The sequence below is a fragment of the Micromys minutus genome (assembly GCF_963924665.1).
Source record: "Micromys minutus genome assembly, chromosome: 12".
Lineage (NCBI taxonomy): Eukaryota > Metazoa > Chordata > Mammalia > Rodentia > Muridae > Micromys > Micromys minutus.
This window is the reverse complement of record NC_137981.1, coordinates 28,987,176-29,005,720: the sequence shown is the minus strand read 5'-3', so window position 1 is coordinate 29,005,720 and position 18,545 is coordinate 28,987,176. Positions and strand designations below refer to the sequence as shown.

Here is an 18,545-nt window from a genome sequence, read left to right as displayed (position 1 = left end):
GGCCCAGCTATTGTGGGTGGTGTCATCCCTGGGCTGGTAGACCTGGGTTCTATAAGAAAGCAGACTGAACAAGCCAGGGGAAGCAACCCAGTAAGTGACATCCCTCCATGGCCTCTGCATCAGCTCCTGCTTCCCAACCTGCTTGAGTACCAGTCCTGACTTCCTTTGGTGATGAACAGCAATGTGGAAGTGGAAACCGAATAAACCCTTTCCTCTCCAACTTGCTTCTTGGTCATGATGTTTGTGAAGAAATAGAAACCCTGACTAAGACACAAGGGTTCTGCCTTTCTGGCCATCCACTCACAGCCAGTGCTTTCCGGCTGTGGGAAGGTGGGCGGGCTCACCTGGAACACAGTCAGAAGTGCTTGTGGGAAGTTGTCAAAGGTGCTTCGCTTGGTTTGAGTCTCATCAAAATTAAACTTCCCACCGAACAGCTGCATCCCCAGCAAGGAGAAGATAATGATGAAGAGGAAAAGCAGCAACAGAAGAGAAGCGATGGATTTCATGGAGTTTAACAAGGATGCCACCAAGTTGCTCAGGGAAGTCCAGTGCCTAGGAGTCAAGAGGAGCGAGTAAGGCAGAGTCCTTCGAGGGAGGGGACAGCTGAGCAAACGCCAGCACGCCCATGTCTTTACCTGGTCACTTTGAAGATCCTCAGGAGGCGCACACACCGGAACACAGAGACCCCCAGGGGAGACATGAGCTCCAGTTCCACCAGGATGGTTTCGGTGATCCCCCCACACACCACAAAGCAATCAAAGCGGTTGAAGAGAGAGACAAAGTAAGCCTGGAGGCCCAGGCTGTACATCTTTACCAGCATCTCACAGGTGAACAAGGCCAAGAGGACTTTGTTTGCGATATCTGGAAAGACAGGGGGCAGCGGTGTTCTCAGTCTCCCCCTCTGGCTCTCCATCTCTCCCCACAACCTCCCTCGGATACAGGCAGCCTCATTCCATCTCCCTGCTGCACCCCACCAGATACAGGGATCATTCTTATCGATGTCGGGTATGCCCCAGGCATGAGTCTGTAGAAGTCATCTGGTTTTTCTGGGACTCAATTTCACTGGCTAGAAAATGGTAGAGACATTTATTGTGTGAATCTCTGGACCTCTCACCACTAGACTCTTGGATGATTTTTGCATTAAGATCATACTATACTTTGTTTTTAACATCCCCATCTCCACACGTACTTCCTCATATACAAAGACAAAGTAAGTAAATAGGCAGATAAACAATCGAAACCAACACTGATGAGTAACCTCTTATAGCACCCCAGGGTCAGGTTTTAGTTTTTATTCATTTTCTCTACCTGTATGGGGGAGCATTTATGTTTGGCTTATGAACGTATGTGAGTAGGGGTGGCCATGTGCTGGGTGGTGCCAAATAAGATGTTGCATGTTTTGTCTTAACCCTCTCTGCCAGATTCCCGCAGGGCAGGGCTCTCACTGAACTCAAGTTAGTCCCAGTGGTCCTCGGTACGCTGAGAAGCTGGGGCTCCAGATACACATTGCCAAGCCTAGTTTTTTTACATGGAGTCCTGCCGATCTGAAGTCAGCCCTTCATGCACACAGTAGGCACTTCACTTACCCAGCCATCTCCAACGTTCCAAAGTCATGGCTTTGTTTTTGTAACAGAAGACGATGCCCCACAGGTGAGCGTAACGGAAGCAAATATACAGGAGGAGAGCTCAGGCAGTCCAAACTACCTGTGTAGATGGGGTTCTATGGAGAAGATCCCCATGCTCCCCTTTTCCAGTCATTCAAAGTAGCAGAATCAAAAATCACTGACCCAATATATTAAAGTGAGGGTAACTCTTCCAGTGTGGAAAGGAGACGTGCCTGTCACCTCCAAATTTCCTGGTCCTGGGCTGTCTCAAGGTTGGGGCATAAGTTATTGGACACTGCAGGGTGTAGGCTGTACACCGGTTCCTGGGCTTGCCTGAGTCTGAATGGTTCTTTACCACCTCAGTTAGTCCTACTACCCTGTCCCACCACAGCTGGATACTGACCAGCAGTTAGCCGTAAGCATCTCAAATTCAGAACAAAAGAACACCTTCCGGCCATACCTTGAATCTGTGTCAGCCAATCTGGCTGATTGTAATGCTCAGAGGAAATAGTTAAAGTGTTGAGAAACACGAGGACGATCACCAGCCAGTAAAATGTGACAGACTTCACAGCAGCCCTGCATCTCCGGCGATTGAACCGGTTCCAGCGACGCCAGCGACGGCTGAAAAACAAGCAAACGTTGCTCCCTAGACCATGGGTGAATATGGCATCTCAGAGGCCAACTAACTTTACTGGGTAATAAAGGTTCAGATTTCATAGCTTAGGCGGGAAAGACACGGATCACCAGCACAGAAGTGAAGACATACACTATTGGTCTGAACATACAGCTTTAAAAAAATACGATTGTGAACGAATCGTGCTCTCACTTCTCCTCCTCTGGCTATAAATAACTGCAGGGTCTGACATATGCAGCCTGTAAGTGGGTTAGAGAACCTAGACATCCACAGACTCGTGAGCAGATTCAACGCTGCACCGGTACACACACACACACACACACACACACACACACACACACACACATACTCTTGTAGGCACCGTGTAGTATGTGATCTGTTGAGGGCTGTGGCCACTCAGCTTAGTGTATGTGTCTGTGTAGCATCTTAATCATTACATAGACATTATTAGGCAGAGAAACCATCCATGACCATAGCTCTCTTTTTAGGGAAGCCTTTAATCCTTCCTTAGATCTCAGCTGTTCCTGCAGCACCTTGTAGGTGTCAAAGCAGAGTGGGACCCATGTCTTCATGCTGAGTCACCAGGTGCCCTTCCTAACCAGCAACACTCAAAATATACCTTTAGGAGAACATCCAATATTGAATTGTGTTTTCATAAAAATAAAATGAGCAGAACCAAACAGACACGTGACATGTCCCCACCCACCTTCCGTCTCTGTTTGTAATTAGAGGAAGACATTTTCGCCCTTTGCCTGTCTCCATTTGGAAACCACTCCCCTTTTACCTGCCACAAGTGAACAGCTAGGGACCACAGACTGCTGCTGTTCAGTAGCCTAGGACCCAGGAATGAACCAGCCAGGCTGCAAAGTCCCTTCTCTCCTGGCCGTGCTGTCTCAGTGTCAGGAGAGAAGGCACTTCCTCTAGAGGCATGGCTTAGGAGGAGAATCTGGCTGGCTCAGTTGTGTTGCTATGGACCCAGGAAGCCAGCAAAGGAGGGGCAGTGTGGCGGCTTTGAGTGGATCTGGACCTGGCAAAGCTGGGCTTTGATTTATTCTGCTCTGCAGTGGGACAAGTGGTACAGACACCTCTTGTGAGGACCCTTAACAGCTCATAGCTGAGGTTCCTGGGACACATGATCCCGCACACATAAGTAAGGTGGTCCCAAAATGCTATGCTTGGTCTATCTTGTACAGTAGTGACAAGGTACAAGTGGCTTTACCATCTAGAAGACCTCAGTGTCGTTTCCCCTGGAAACACGTAGCACCACTAGCCTGACTCTCCTGGGCTCAATTATGTGTGGGTAGGACCGAAGCCTGAACTCCTGAACAGGCTGTGTAGGTGTCTGGTGCTGGTAACTGGAGACATGTGTGGCACAGTTCCGGGGTTGGTAGCCTTGACAGGTGTGAAGGGTTGTGGCAAATTCACCAAGTCGAGTTCTAGCTTTAAGAGAAGAGCTGGACCTCAGTGACTAAGAGATTTCCTGAGGCAACCGGAAGTCTCCATGAAGGAGGTGACAGGCCAAAGACCCTGGAGGTGAAGGCACCAAGGCAAGACACCTAAGAGAACAGGACAGTCAGTATGGCCAGAGTCGGGGAGGATTTCGGGAGGACTGTCAAGAGCCGAGGCAGGGGATGAGAGGCAGGTGCCAAGTTAGAAAGCATTGCTACGGTCTTTTGTAACAGAGACCCACAAAGCAAGTCGTTGCCTTTTCTTCAAACTCAGGTTGAGATAAAATGACTCGCAGCAAATGTACTCTTTTTTAGGTCTACACTCGGTCAGAATATAAAAGCCTCCCATGGCTCATATGAGCTCATTCGCAGCCCCATCTCCAGCTCAGTGTGACTGGTCTGTCTTCTGTGCCCAGTGCTCTGTTTACCAGAGTGCCATGAAACCAGAATCCTATGTATGGTTTTGAGGCTTCTCCTCTACCTTTGTGTGTTCTGGGGCTAGAACTCGGGTCACCTGGCTTGCACAGCAAGCACCTTTGTCACTAAGCCCTGCCAGAGGCCCTCTCAGTCGTTTTCGTTCTCATCACTGGGAAGTATTATACCACATGAGTAAATCACAGTGGGTCTGCTCATTTTACCATTTGATGGACATTTGGGTTATTTCTAGTCTAAAGTCATGATGAATAGAACCATATAAGCACATATAATTTTTTTTCCTCTTACATAAATACCTTATAATTGGAATTGCTAGGTCATACTGTTACTGTGGCTTTGTAAGCAACTATTAAGTGCTTTTACAAAATAAATGTGTGATAGACCACAACTGCCAACACTGCACAAAAACACCCAGCAACGCCCTCCTCGGAACTTGGTGTCACCAGGTATCTGAATGTGTCCTACGCCTGGGCCTCTGAAGTGGTAACTAACTACAGTTTTGTACTTTCCTAAAAAACCACACTTGTCTCATGTGCTTATATGGCATACAGCTTTCTTCTTGTGACCTGCATGCTGGAACCTTCTTTCCACTTTTATAGGACTCTTTGGTCATTAACACCGTCTCTACATATTATCTTCTTCATATTAGATATTTTTTCTTATCAAGTATGATTCGCCAACATTTTTATCAGGCGTGTGGCATGTTCTTTTGATATTAAAATAAAATGAAGTTAGATGCTTGAATTCTTATGGGAATCAATCTATTCTATTTTTTCTAATGTGGATCATGTATTGGGCAATGAACCTTAAGAAATCTTTGTCTGACCCATGGCTACAACGCTTTCCCTCCTGTTTTCTTCCAGGGTTTCCACAGCGTTAGGTCTTACTTTTAGTTTTATGGCTACTGTTTTCACTCAGCAGGGAAAGCATACAGTCTTTAACCGAAAAGAGCCCATACGGAAGGTACACAGAATACTCAAGGTTCCATGAGGCTTACAAAGTGAACGCGCCACCTGCATCCAGGGCTGGAAACTGAATATTGCTATGTGCCTTAGCCTCCTCACCCTTCTGTGGAAAATCTTTCTGAGGAGTGACTGGAGGGTTGACAAGGAGGCAAAAATATGCTTGTGTGTTGGTTTCAAAGCTGGCACACCTGTCCTGCCTCCTCAAGGCAGGGTTGCAATACTTAAAGCCATTCTTAAATACTTAAAGAAACGTGGGAATCTAGGTTTAAACTCGAGTCTAGACCAGTTCTATGTAAAGATCAGAATTTAAAGCATAACATAAAAAGCCTAATACAAGCTCAGAATAAAAAGGAAGGGAAAGGAAAGGAGGAAGGAGAGAACGAAAACGGAGAACTGACCTGAGTTTGGATTTCGAGATGGCTTGACTGAAAAGGAAGAAAACAGTGTTAAGACTCCCACTTGGAAGGTTCAGCACATGCTCCCATCACTGAAGCAGAGATGGCTAAAGCCATGCACAGAAGCCAGAACTCTGGTTCCCATGGCTACAGCTGGCCAGCTGGGTTAAGGCCAGAGCAGATGTCAAGGTGCTGAGAGTCTGCCAGGAAATGAGCGGAGCACCCTTGAGGACCCAGGCAGGAGAGAAGGCTCAGGTTTTCAGAGTGGCCATGGACAGGTGTGGGGTCCTTCTCCTTCCTCTCCCTCCAGTGGAAGCCAGAAGGGCCTCTGTGGCCTGCAACCCCAATCTCAACAGTAGCAACTGCTGCTCCTGTCAGAATGGGACACTGGCTCTTATGATCATAGCATGGGTGAGGATGGAGACGTGGCATGCCTTGCGAAGCTCAGTGTTCTTTTCTGTAAAATGGGGACGGCAAATTCATTTCTAGCACCCTTCACATAATAGAGAGGGCAGAGCAGGAGAACAGGGCGAAATCACTCCATGAGCCATCGAGGTACCTCCCAATAATGTGTGTGTGTCATTTTTATGAACCTCTGCCCCAAATGAGGGTGAGTCCTCTTAAAGATGACACCCGCCCTTTAAGGAATAAGATGTAAATGATGCAGGCAGGAAGCAAACAGATCAAGGCAGCGCAGGGCTCCCCAAAGCAGGCAGTTGTTAGCACATTCTGCATTGCTGCCCCTCCCACTGCTGCTGCAGCCCAACCATTGAGAGGAAAGCCCGGGAGCTTAACGGGATGGTGTCCCACATGGTTAGGAAAGGGTAGTGCACACACAGCTCTAAAACATGGAGCCATGAGCCGAGGAGGGCAGGGCCTCTGGATCCAGCTGACAGGGGTGAGGTTGGAAGGTCCCAGGGGTGAAGGAAGATTTAAGTATGTGGCACATTCTAGTTAGCAACGCTGCCATTCGAGCTCTTCCTTCAAAGCACAAACACCAAACCCAAGTGGGAGGAGAAGTCAGCCTTTACCCCCACCGCCGACACCCAGAGGGCCCAGTCTTGGCAGTGCCTCTTCTTTTCCACCAGCACCTAATGAACAGAGCAGGTGGCTGGGTTAAACAGCACACTCCCCACGCCCTGCCTTAGCCGGACAACTTCACAGGCAGAGGCCTGTAAGATGCTGGGACGCCCCCAACAGGCCTGGCATAGGAGGAGGGGTACCAATGGGCTGGAGACAGCCTGTTAGAGCACAGCTGGTCTCCCACTAGAGCCCCAGAACTCCACTGCCCTCTGGGGTACCCTCCAGATGCATCCCTGAAGCAGGGTAAGGAGGACGAGCATCCTCCACACTCACCAGAGACTTCCACAGCATCCCTGGGTCTCGCCTTCACCACTTACGTTCTCTGTGTTCACAGATTCAGTCTCACTGGTGGGCATGCTAGCTGTGGGGAGGAGAAAAGCCTTTAGACAGCACGCTGTGGCATGCCACGCCAGGCAGTGGGCCAGGTGCAGACTCTCAGGAAGCCGGAAGGAGGGCTATCAGGAGCGCCAGGCTGAGCCTTCACTTCCAGTAACTGCAGTGAAAGCCAACATCACCTGCAAGAGACAATTCTGCTGGCCCAAATGCTTCCCAAGGAAAGAAGCCTAGGTGTCACACTGAATCAAACAAGCAGCCCTGGCCAGGTCTGTTCTCCCTACCACAGCACTACAGAGAAGGTATACAACAAACACATCAGTATGGAAAGGTTTCTACAGCCCCTTTCTGTGCCTCGGGGTTCAGCTCACAGAGACAGTTTTGCAGCACACCAAAGACAAGCTATGATAGTTGGGGACGGCAGTGCCTGATGACCCGTGCTCAAAATCTTTTCAAATGTTAGGAGCTCCGCCCATTCTGTGGCGGTTGATTGGATATCTAAGTTCCCCTGAGCTTCCCAGATGAGTCAGGATTGGAACACCAAGGAAGTAGGAAGAAAGCTCTTGAGCCAAGAGCAGGTGAGGAATCTCGTCAATCACTGAGCAGGACGGAGTGGCTTCAGTCCCAGGTCTGAAGTCTCTGAGCCCTGTGCTCATGTCAGGATCCTTAGAAGAAGTGACAGAAATATAAGACTGGCTTACTAGTGTTTGGAGGCCCAGGGATCCCCCAGAACCAACGTCTGACTTGTGGCACCTGGAAGGTGAGGGGCAGGTGGCCCTGGATGGAGCTACCCTCAGGGGTGTATGAAGATGCTCTTGGTCTGGTTATGCTGGGAGATGGGAGAGGAGGTAGCCCAAACTGAAACCGGGGAAAGCCACCTAAACTCACATCTTTACCTGAGGCAGAATCACAGTGGGGGATTGTAAGAGACTGTGCAGAACCTCACATCACCCACAGGAAAGCCTCGCTCCGTGGGAAGGCAGTTCCCCTGAGCAAGACCCCTCAAGCTTCATCTACAAAACTGTTAGAGTGCCTACAGAGCACCATGAGACCCAGCAGAGACTGGGGGTGGGGTGCCTTCCCTCCCTGCTCAGGAGAGAGATAAAGCTCACTGCAACATAAAGGTGGGACCTGACTCACAGACCCAGAGGTCAGAGGGCACAAAGGCACGTCCCTGTGCCCTTTGCTTTGTGAATGCTCTCAAGGAGCTGAGCTTGTCCCTAAGGGAGGCGTAGCAGCTATTTCTAGACCCCTTTAGGCCCAGGTTTCAGAAGCAAGGGGCAAATGAATACAGACTGATCACACTCCTGAGACTCTCCTGTCCCCTTTACTTGAATTCAAAGCAACCATCTACAAACCTCCATTCACGTTGGAACCTATGAGGGGAAAACAGGTAAAGAAACAAATCAGGAAATCTCATCATCTGACATAGGAACATCCTTCAACAATCACTCCATTAATAAGACCCATGCATGCATGTGCACACATGCGCGCACGGACACACACACACACACACAACCCTCCCATATACAATCCCCTGACAAACACACACATACACACACAACACCCCCACATACATACACACACAACCCCCACAAGCACACACACAACCCCCCACAAACACACACACACAATCCCCCCACAAACACACACACACACACACACACACACACACACACACACACGGCCCCCTTCTCCTGTCTGTTCTATGCTCCTATCTGCACGACTAGGCTGTGAGAGCCAATGCAGCAGCTTGTTGCAAACTGCCCTTGTAGTGCTATGTGAATACCGCACTGGAAGCGCTTTTCAGATCCCACCGGGAATCCCCCTCTTTGGGACCTGGGATAGTTGGTGGTTTCTGAGGTTGTGGTAGCTTAACACATACATACATTCAGGTGAATCCCCGGGCTCTGCCCAAGTCTTCATGAGATCATCTGCCTCTCTTTGAATTTCAGTTTCTTAATGATAAAATTATGAACCACATATTCAGGGCATGTCTGTTCATATTATGTACCCCACTATTCTCATATTTGTCATACTGAAACATTACTATTTTTCAAAAGTAAACTTCTCAACTGACGAAACCTTGTGGCTTTTACTCTCTGGAGGTTTGGCTCATGTCACCGTCAGTGCGTGAAGTTGTTCTTCGTCTCTATAGCTTCGATTCCCAGATAATCTGATGGAGGCAGCCAGACTGTGAAGGAGTGGACACATCACTCTACATTTCTGGCTCTTCACCAATTATTAGTGAGCGACTCTTACTAGCTGTTCCCCAAGGCTGTGCACCCAGGGAGTCAGTTTTCGCTCTAGGTCATGAGCAAGGTGCCTAAACATGGAACAATTGTATCAGGAAAACTCTTCAGAGGATCTCTGCAAGCAAAGCACCCCAATTTAGGGTCATTTTGCCCAGGCCCCTCTCATTACTGTACAGAAGCATCTAGTGTGAACAGCCAAACATACTTCTGAGTTAGCCTGGGCTTCCACTCCGTGTGTATTTTTGACTTAAGAGGAGTGAGTTATTGTCTAATTTAGTTTGTTGGAGGGACAGCAACCTTGCAGTCACAATCATTTACAGAGTCTCCAGGAGTGGGGTATCTATTCCAGAATGATATCACCAGGGCTATGGAAGGGAGAGGATGAAGACAATGTGTGTTTGAACCTTCTTCAGGTCCCTCAGCCTGAGCAAGGGACCTAAGCTCTGTAGAGCTGGGTAGCCCTGTGCTCGGCTCCGTCCACCCCCTGTAGAGGATGGGGCTGTTGGCCTCGCTGGGAGGGGGAATGCTGTAGGCCTGGCTGGGGGTGTACTGTAGGCCTGGCTGGGGGTGTACTGTAGGCCTGGCTGGGGGTGTACTGTAGGCCTGGCTGGGGGTGTACTGTAGGCCTGGCTGGGGGTGTACTGTAGGCCTGGCTGGGGGTGTACTGTAGGCTTGGCTGGGGGAAGTGTTGTAGGCCTGGTTAGGGTGGGGCTGTAGGCCTGGCTTCCACATGAAGCATTTTATCCTTCACGACCACACAGCACACATTTACTTTCAGGTTAGTGACTGAGTAGAGCCTCCTCGCTTCACTTAATCCTCAAAGGTTCTCATCTATGCCTAAAACATCCAGGACCGAAGAATCCGTCAGTGAGCACAGAGCAAAGGACATGACTGTGCTGATGACCAAGCAGATGGCTTGTCACAGGGATACACAGCTCCAATGCTGGAAGCCCACTCCCCCCACTTGGCTCACATCCCTGTGTAGCAACCCAGACCTGAAGTTTCAGTGAGGATGCTCAAATAGACTGATATACTACAGGGTTGGTACAAGCTTAACCGCTACTGAGCAAGTCTACCATTCATCAACTTTCACTCTACAAACATGTTTCTCAACCTCATCTGTCAGCTGTACAAATTCAGAGGCAGGCATACACAAATGCACATGCGTGCTTACCATACACACACACGCATACCACATACACACACACACAATCGAGTCTGTGCATGGGTTCAACCAGGCAGCACCTCTGAATGACAATTCACCAGATCGATCCTTTCAGTGAGATCCAGAAAAGCAGTCAGGAAAGCCTGGGACTCAACATCACATAAGTAGGGACATGTGTTTGTAGTGTTTGTGTTACCTGAGCAGCAAGACAGTATTTCCTCCAGGATCCATTTACCTTTGACCTACTATCAGAAAGAGTAGAAACACCCACAGTAGTCTGGTTTCACTACCGGCTCTTGAGGATGGAAATTTCCTGACATTTTCCCAGCTCTTCAAGGAGACTGGGGCCTAAGCATCACTGGGAAGCTCACTGGGAAGCCACTGCCCACCACCCTCTCGGTACTCAGGAGTCCTGTGGCCTGCCTGGAAAAACTTGAATACGAGTCCTCTCCAGCCCTGATGTCCAACACACCCCAATATGTGAGTGGCTCCTCCTGAGCCTAAGCCAACCCCAGGAGACCCCTGACCCTCCACAGCAGTCCCCAAAGAGGGCCTTTGTAGGCCACGCTTCTGCAGTCTTTCTGAACACTGTCACGACAGCAGCTGCATGCATAGATGTCCTGGGACTCTGAGCGGCTTGCTTTTTTTTTTTTTTAATATCAAAATATATTTTATTCTGGACCTCTTTCAGATCTGATTCAAATTACTGTTGTCAAAGCAATACAATGCAAAGGGAAAACTGCAACAACAACAACAACAACACACACACACACACACAAAATGTGCCCGGAAAGGGTCAAAGGTCATTGGGGACAAATCACTGTGTCGGCTTGCTTTTAAAATTATTTTACCTTCTGAAAAATGTCTGTATGTATGTTAAGGGTAAGCGTGAGCCACATGTGTACAGGTAGCCAGAAGAGGGCATTAGATGCCCTGGAGCTGGAACTACAGGTGCCTGTGACCTATACTGTTTTGGTGCTGGGCACCAAACTCCAGACCCCTCCCTGCAAGAACAGTATGTGCACTCAGCTTCTCACTGAGCCCCTCTTCAGGCCTTTCTATCTCTTCTCAGCACATGCTTTCTCCAACACTCGGGGGTTTCCTTTACCATTTCCTCCGTGCTACTAAAGCTTCCCGAGGGAAGGGGCAAGAGGCAAGTCTGGGTAACTAATCCAGGGAGTCTGACTTCAGGCTCTTCTGTTCTCGTATCATTTTCATGGCAAGTGGGGGCAGAGCCATGCTGTGACAATCCAGCTAAACCCCATAGTCCCACGTGGCTCCGGAAGGCACTGCTACACGATTGTGCTAATGTGTGTGGCTGACACAGGGTGAGGGATTTCTGCGAGGCAACCGTACTCAACTTGGGAAATGTGGGTCAAGGTCAGAACAAGGCCTCCAGGTCTGAACTGAGAATTGTGCCCAGAAAACTACTTTCTTTGTTACAGTGGAAAAGGTGGCACAACCTCCTCACAAGGCTCCCACCCCACCTTCATCAGCAAAGTCGGTCTTTGTTCTGCCCATAGAAGGCCATTCCTCACTGGGGGAGGCAGTTTTCCTTAGAGAGATAAGGTAGCTTCTCTCTCTGCCTATCACAAGCATCTTTAAAATACTACAGAGGCCAAGCTGCTGCTGAGGAGAGTGGCCCCAAGGGATGGAGGGTTTGCTGTTCTTGACAGAGGCCCCAAGGCCCTCTCCTGCTCATCAGATTGCTGTAAATATAAAACCAAGCAAGTCAGCCTCATCCTTGGCTTATCCTGGTTTCCAGGCTTTCTAGAATTCTTCCTTCTCATGCTTTTGGGGGCCTGAGAGCAAAATGCTTTCCATCTGACAATCCTCCGATGCCTTTCCTCTTCAGGCTTTCGGAGGAGGCCAGGATTCTAACCCAGACAACCCCACTTAACCTCTGAGCTCAGCGCTCTTTCACTGCAGCAAACCCGTGCAGGGTGTCCCTCTTCTGTCCGGGCAGCTGGTGAGCATCTGGCTAGCTGTCTCTGTGGCGCACGTCTTCTCAAAGATTTTTTTCCCCTCTTTCTGACTGGGCTCCATCTCGGTGTCAGCCCTGAGCTGGCCAAGCTTGTGCTGTCACCCAACTACAGCAGTGACCCACTGACAGCAGGTCAAGGAACCAGTTCTTGTCATAAACGTCTATATGTTAATGATCCTGAATGCTTCGCCAAGGGGTTGGGGACTGGGTAAGGGTATGATCAACATTATTGAGGATAAAACTTTAGACTTAACTATTTCCCAAATAAGGCTATTCTCACCGAAGAGAACTGTGCCTGTGCCCTCCCCCATGTTGTGTTGTGTTGTTTTTACCTCCCTTGGAGGTAAGACTGAGACTACTAGCTTTAGCATGGCCTTGGGTAAATGAGCCCAGCGATGGCCAAGAAGCAATTTGAAACATGTAGCCTGGAAAAAAAAAATCAGTCAAATAACATTATTGGAATTTCTAAACAGTTTAAATTTAAAAGTCATTTAAGGAAAAGCATTTAAAAGCGTGTCTTCCAGGCTGAGAATATTCTCACTGAACCAAATGAGCAGCCCCAGTCGGTTCAGCCGCTTCTTCATAGCTACAGTGCAGACGAAAAGGTGCCATCTTGGTGATGCCACACGTTTGAGGGAAAGGCAAAAAGGCCAAGCATGTCCAAGCGATTAAAACATAGGCATTTTTCCAAACGTAACACACGGTGCATGCAGCTCACGCAATGCTTATGCGCAAGGAGAGCAAACCAGAAATGTCAGGCAAGGAGCCTCCACAGAGCAAGAACACCTCAGCAAGTTACCGTGATCTTTAGCCCTGCGTTGTCGAAAGCAGCAAAACTTCCTTTTCTTCTTATCCTCTCTTAGCAAATCAGCCACTGTGACCCCTTCAGGTGGAACACAGGCAATTCCATTACCAGACAGCAGAGGGCAGCAAGAGCAATACAAACAGGACAGCCTAGCGGGCAAGCAGGCCAGGTAGGGCTGCAACAGCTGATCCCAGAGCAGAACAGAGGAAGCCTGAGACTGGTCTCCGATCCACGTTTGCCACCCCCTCTTCCTAGTCTATAGCTCAGGGTCTGAAGGGATGGGGGCAATTGTCAACTTGCCCTAGAGAACCTCCAAATGAGAAATCTCCTAGGCTGCTCAGGATTTCTGTCTGTCCTTGCATCTAAGACAGTGCTTAAGGAAAGTGCTCTTCAGTGGGTCAGAGGCTGTGGGTATGGCTTGGGACTGTGATGCCAACCAGGACTGCTCTCTGGGGCAAGGCAGTTGGCAGTGACGAAAGTAGGCTCTGGACTCTGACAATCCCACTCTCACTCCAACTGTATCCCTCCCCGGCTGTAGGAATGCAGATTGGTTACCTAGTTTTTGCTTACTTGTGAGATGTAAGCAAGGCCTGAATATACTTCCTGGGGTGGGGTTGCTGGATGAAGAAGTAAATGGGTGTGCGTGGCTTCAGTGACACACGACCATCCATAACTGTTAGCATTCCCATTCCCAAGGCTCTCCTAATGCTCATTGAGTCACAAAGGAAACAGTCACAGACTCTGACATGTAGCAGTGTTGTGTTTCTGGACCCATGCCAATCTAACAGGCTAACCTTCAAATCAGAGCCTACATATTCAGAGACGGGAGTACACAGGCAGCATAGGGGGGCCATGCCGGAGCAGGCAAAGGCATGGGAGCATGGGCCTGCACCTTGGTGGGACTACCACATTTCTACAAAGGGCATGCTTTCTCCTCTCAGCAAGTTCCCTTCCACAACCTATCCCAGAAGAACAAGGCACAAATGTTCAAATACTCATGAGTTGGAATGCAGCCCATGGACAAAGCTGTGTAAGATTTCTGAGACCTTGTGAGAAAACTCTAAGTAAATAAGACAAGAGTCTTGTAACCTCTATTCCACCACAATGTGGGTTGTTCTTGGAATGCGCTTTTGTGCCCCACTCGGGTGTAGTAAATAGGAGTGAGTTTACTTTAGAGTATTCATTACAACTGGCTAATGTTATTTCCTCTATGGAAAAACATGGGTTTGCCATGTGTATCTTGTTCTTCTGACTGTACGCTTTACTAGGTGACTCTTGTTAACCCCTGGAGTATCTGATACTCTGAATAAAGCGGGCCACTGTGTGGAACTTTACTCCACCTCATTTTCAGGCCCCACTCTCCCAGGTTCACGCTGCTACCTAGAGTGCCAACATTCGTGGGTTCAAACCCCAGCATAGTGCTTCACGACTGTGCAGCCTTGGGAGACTATGTAAGGTCCATGAGCTTTGATTTCCTCATCCATCAAGTTCCTGTCTCATAGAGCAGTGTGAAGAATAAGAACCCTTGTGCCCATAGCCCCGGGAACAACAGCTGATGCTCACAAAATGCTAATCACTGTCCTGTGACCTTTGAGTAAATAAAATACCAGAATGCTTAAACGTGATGAATGCCACACTCCATGTGCTGATTTAATCATCCCAGGGGAGACAGGCCAGGGCAGATGACTGCTCCCAAGACAGTGGGCACTGCGTCAGACCTCTGACCCCAGGGTCGGCCCTCCCATCGGTCTCCCCAGGCATAGCAGTGCCAGCTGCTCCCCCAGAGAGGGCAAATGACCTGGACACATATTTATCATGAGCCGCCTACTGCTGCTGTTCCTTCTACGGCTTTTAGTAGAATATTTTCATCCCCTAAACTTCATTGGGACACTCTGTGATAAAAAGCTACCATATAAATTAAAAAAAAAAAAAGAAATGTAATCATGTTTTTTTTTTCCTTTTTTGTTTGTTTTGGGATAGAATTTTACATATCCTGGGACTGGTCTCCAAGGGTAACCGTGAACTTTGTTTCACCCAGTCTCCACCTCTCCAGTGCTGAGATTACGGCGTTCCGAGTCCTGTTGGCAAGATGCTGGGAACCAAACCCAAGGTTTTGTGCTTGTCAGACAAGCACTGTACCAACTGAGCTCCACTCTTCAAATATAGTCTTTCCAAAGGACAGCAGACTGCCATGACTTTCAGTTACAAACAGCTCTGCCAACCATAACTCTCTGCTGACCCCTGAAACAAACCAATGCAGGAAGACAAACAGATAAACAAAAAGCAGGTAGCACCAGCCAGGCAGGCAGCCGGGTGACCTTTCCTACTGAGGACTATGGTAGAAAAAGCAATGTGAGGTGGGTGGGCAGTGACCACCACTCTGGGACCAATGAGGGAGCAGGAAACAGTCAGGTACTCCTGTGGGCAGCAGGGGTAGCAGGTACTCTCTCCTCCTTTCTTTGGGCATCAATTATCACTACTTAGAGGAAATTACTGGTCCCTAAGAGACCCCACAATAAAGCTGCCCTGATTCATTTGGTCAGAATTTTAGAATGAGCTCCCTTTTAAAATGATTTCATTATTTTTAATTTTAAAAATCTAATCATGACAATGAGACGAGATTAAAAATAGAATTTTAGGCTTCCAGATTTTAATAGCCCTAGAATAACACCATTGTTCATGAAGAAGCAGCTGAACATGTCCAAAAAAAAAATCACACACACACACACACACACACACACACACACACACACACACCCACCACAGACTTGGCAGGGTTTCTTAAAGAAATTTGAAGCTCAGCAAAAAGTTAAATGAATTATCCTTGAAAATTCCCCAAATGCTCAGGAACTAACTTCTGAGATAATTTTGTCTATTCAATTAATTGTGGTGCAGCAGCTTAGCAGCTTTCTAATAGCAAATTTACACTGTGGATATCTTAAATAGTCCAAGGATGCTCACAGGAGACTTTCCTGTCATCAGCACCAGATACCGAGGACAGGGCCCTCCAGACAATTCTTAGACCAGTGGGAGATTCAGTCACTGACACAGGTCAAGACTAACTAGAGCTCCCTGGGACTAGCTCCCAGGAGCACACAAAGGGAGGTCCCCTGCCATCTGCTTGAACAACTGTGGACTCTGAGCCAGGGAGTGAATGTCATTAGATCCTTGGGTAGATTGTAAGAACAGTAGGGTTGGAGGCTCAGCTATGACTTGGAGACAGTGTGAACACTTCCCTGAGTACCTGACTTCTTACCTGCTCCCTGATAGCACACTCAAGAAACCACAAAGCTACCCTTGCATGTCCACTCTTGCACTCCAATCACTGTGACCTGCTGGGCTCTAAGAGTAGGCACAGTGACAGCTTCAAGCGTTCATACGCTGGCCATCTCACAGTCACATTCTTTACAGAAAGTGGCAGGACATAGGCAAGGCCACCCACACATAAAACATCCATCTCTTTAGGACTCTCAGAAGACACCACGCCCAGGAAAAACCATGCTTCATAGCACAGGTCATTAAAAAGTGAAAACAGAAACCTCTACCTGGATGGACGGTAGCAACCTGAGAGGCTGATTACCGTCTGTATCTAGTCACGGATCAACAAGAGCGTGGCAAGCCACTGGCATGCAAGAGGCCATCTGTGTGACACAGTAAAACCAGAAAAGATGACAATCCTTTCTCTAGATTATATGTGGCACACTTCATTTTAAGCTTATGAGGGTGAAGCAGGGCTTCCACAGGTTGATGCTGCAAATGAAGAAAAGGCTAAATAATGTTCTGTACTGGCTAGTTTTTGTCAACTTGACACAAGCTGGAGTCACCTGGGAAGGGAGACTCAGGTGAGGAATCACCTCTCCATCAGTCTGGCCGATGGGCAACTGTTTGGGGGCGTTGTCTTAATTGATGATTGACATGGAAGGGTCCCACCCATAGTGGGCAGTACTATCATCCCTAGACAGGTGGTCCTGGGGTCTATAAGAAAACAAACTGAGTAAGTCAGGAGAAATGAGCAACCATTGTTCTCTGTGTCCTCAGCTTCACTGACTCTAGGTTCCTTCCTTACATTCCCCTGCCCTGACTTCTGTCTTGGATAGATTATAATCAGTAAGCTGAAATAAACCCTTTCCTTCAGAGTGGCTTTTCTCGTCATGGTGTTTTATCACATCAATAGAAAGCAATCTAAGCAGCTGGGCCTGAAGCATGTCATCAGCCACAATATGCTACACAAGTCCTACGCAGGCCTTCGGGGTTCAAGTGGGCTTGTTCCCAAGAGAAGCTGTGCCTATTCCCTTCTGTCACAGCATCACATCAGCAAACAGAGATGTCATACCTTTACCCACTCGTCAACCTTCATCTTGTGTGAGAAACACAGATACCCCATCCTGCCCCAGAAAGCCCCCAACTGTGCCACCGTGTCCTGTCAACAGTATTCTCATCCTCACGCACTGAGGCCTTGGCCCCTCTCTCATGCAGTGAATGGTGACAGACAGGCAAGAAGCTACAGCCTGCAGAGTCCCTATCAGCACACCAACCTTACAGGCAGTTAGTTGCAAAGACCCACGGCAACTCAAAATACTGTCCCTGGGGCAGCTCAGATAGAGTCCCAGACTAGAAGGGACACCATGACTTCTGCTGAGTCCCTCCACCCTGGGTCTGTTTAGTTTTTCTGTGCTCTGCTTCCAGAAGACGCACAGCCTGCCTCTTCTAACCTGCCCACTACAACTCACTCTGATCTTCTGACCCACTGTGCTCAACCTAAAAGGGTCCCAGAACATGGCCTTTGCTCACTCATGGTAGTCTCAGGATGAAAGCTTTCTCCTCACACTCAACTGCTCTTCCAGACCATGCTAAGTGGCCCCATCTGTCCTAGATCTTCATCGTAGCTCCCGAGGTTCTTTGTGTGACCTCACATGCTGGCTATATTAATTTGTAAGTCTAAAGAGGAAGCAACCATGAACCCCAAGGGCTCTCTGCTCACCAAGAGCTTACTCAGTATCTTCTACACGGTAGGACCAGCCTTGGTTTCCCAGGCCTTTTGAGGGACACTGTTCTTGAAATGTGTTTTTCATCTTTGCTATCAACTACTCCAGAATGGAAACACACCAGAAGCATCGTAGTCAACTGCACTGTTAGAATTCCATTTCTACCCTTACCCAAGGTCCAAATGCTCCCAGGAAGACTAAGAGCACATCTGTGGGGAAAGTATGTGCTAAGAGAGACTCTTTGATCTGCACAAGCAATTAATTCCAGTGGTTGACTGATTATTGGGCCTTGCCTCCTGCAGAAAGCACTTAAAGCTGCCTGGTGTCACAGTGTGGAGCCCAGGCAGGTGGGCCACAAAGCAGCAAGCACCGACTCACTCACAGGCCTCTTAACAACTGCCTAGTACAATCAGCTGGTTCCTTCCCAGCCTGATGGCCTAAGCACTTGGCTTGG

General features: G+C 48.5%; 1 protein-coding gene across 4 annotated transcripts in view; it reads right to left on the bottom strand.

Moving 5' to 3' along the window:
- Nucleotides 1-18,545, bottom strand: part of CACNA1D (calcium voltage-gated channel subunit alpha1 D) — a gene marked incomplete at both ends in the record, with an annotated part of 288,275 nt that overhangs the window by 74,764 nt on the left and 194,966 nt on the right. For 3 of the 4 annotated variants that reach the window (XM_080926306.1, XM_080926308.1, XM_080926307.1), the window contains 5 exons: nt 345-552; nt 636-861; nt 2,065-2,225; nt 5,485-5,511; nt 6,838-6,925. In XM_080926306.1, coding sequence (XP_080782432.1) covers nt 345-552; nt 636-861; nt 2,065-2,225; nt 5,485-5,511; nt 6,838-6,925 — 710 coding nt within the window. Of the gene's footprint in view, nt 1-344; nt 553-635; nt 862-2,064; nt 2,226-5,484; nt 5,512-6,512; nt 6,573-6,837; nt 6,926-18,545 lie in introns of all 4 variants that reach the window. The other variant, XM_080926305.1, reaches the window with a different exon arrangement.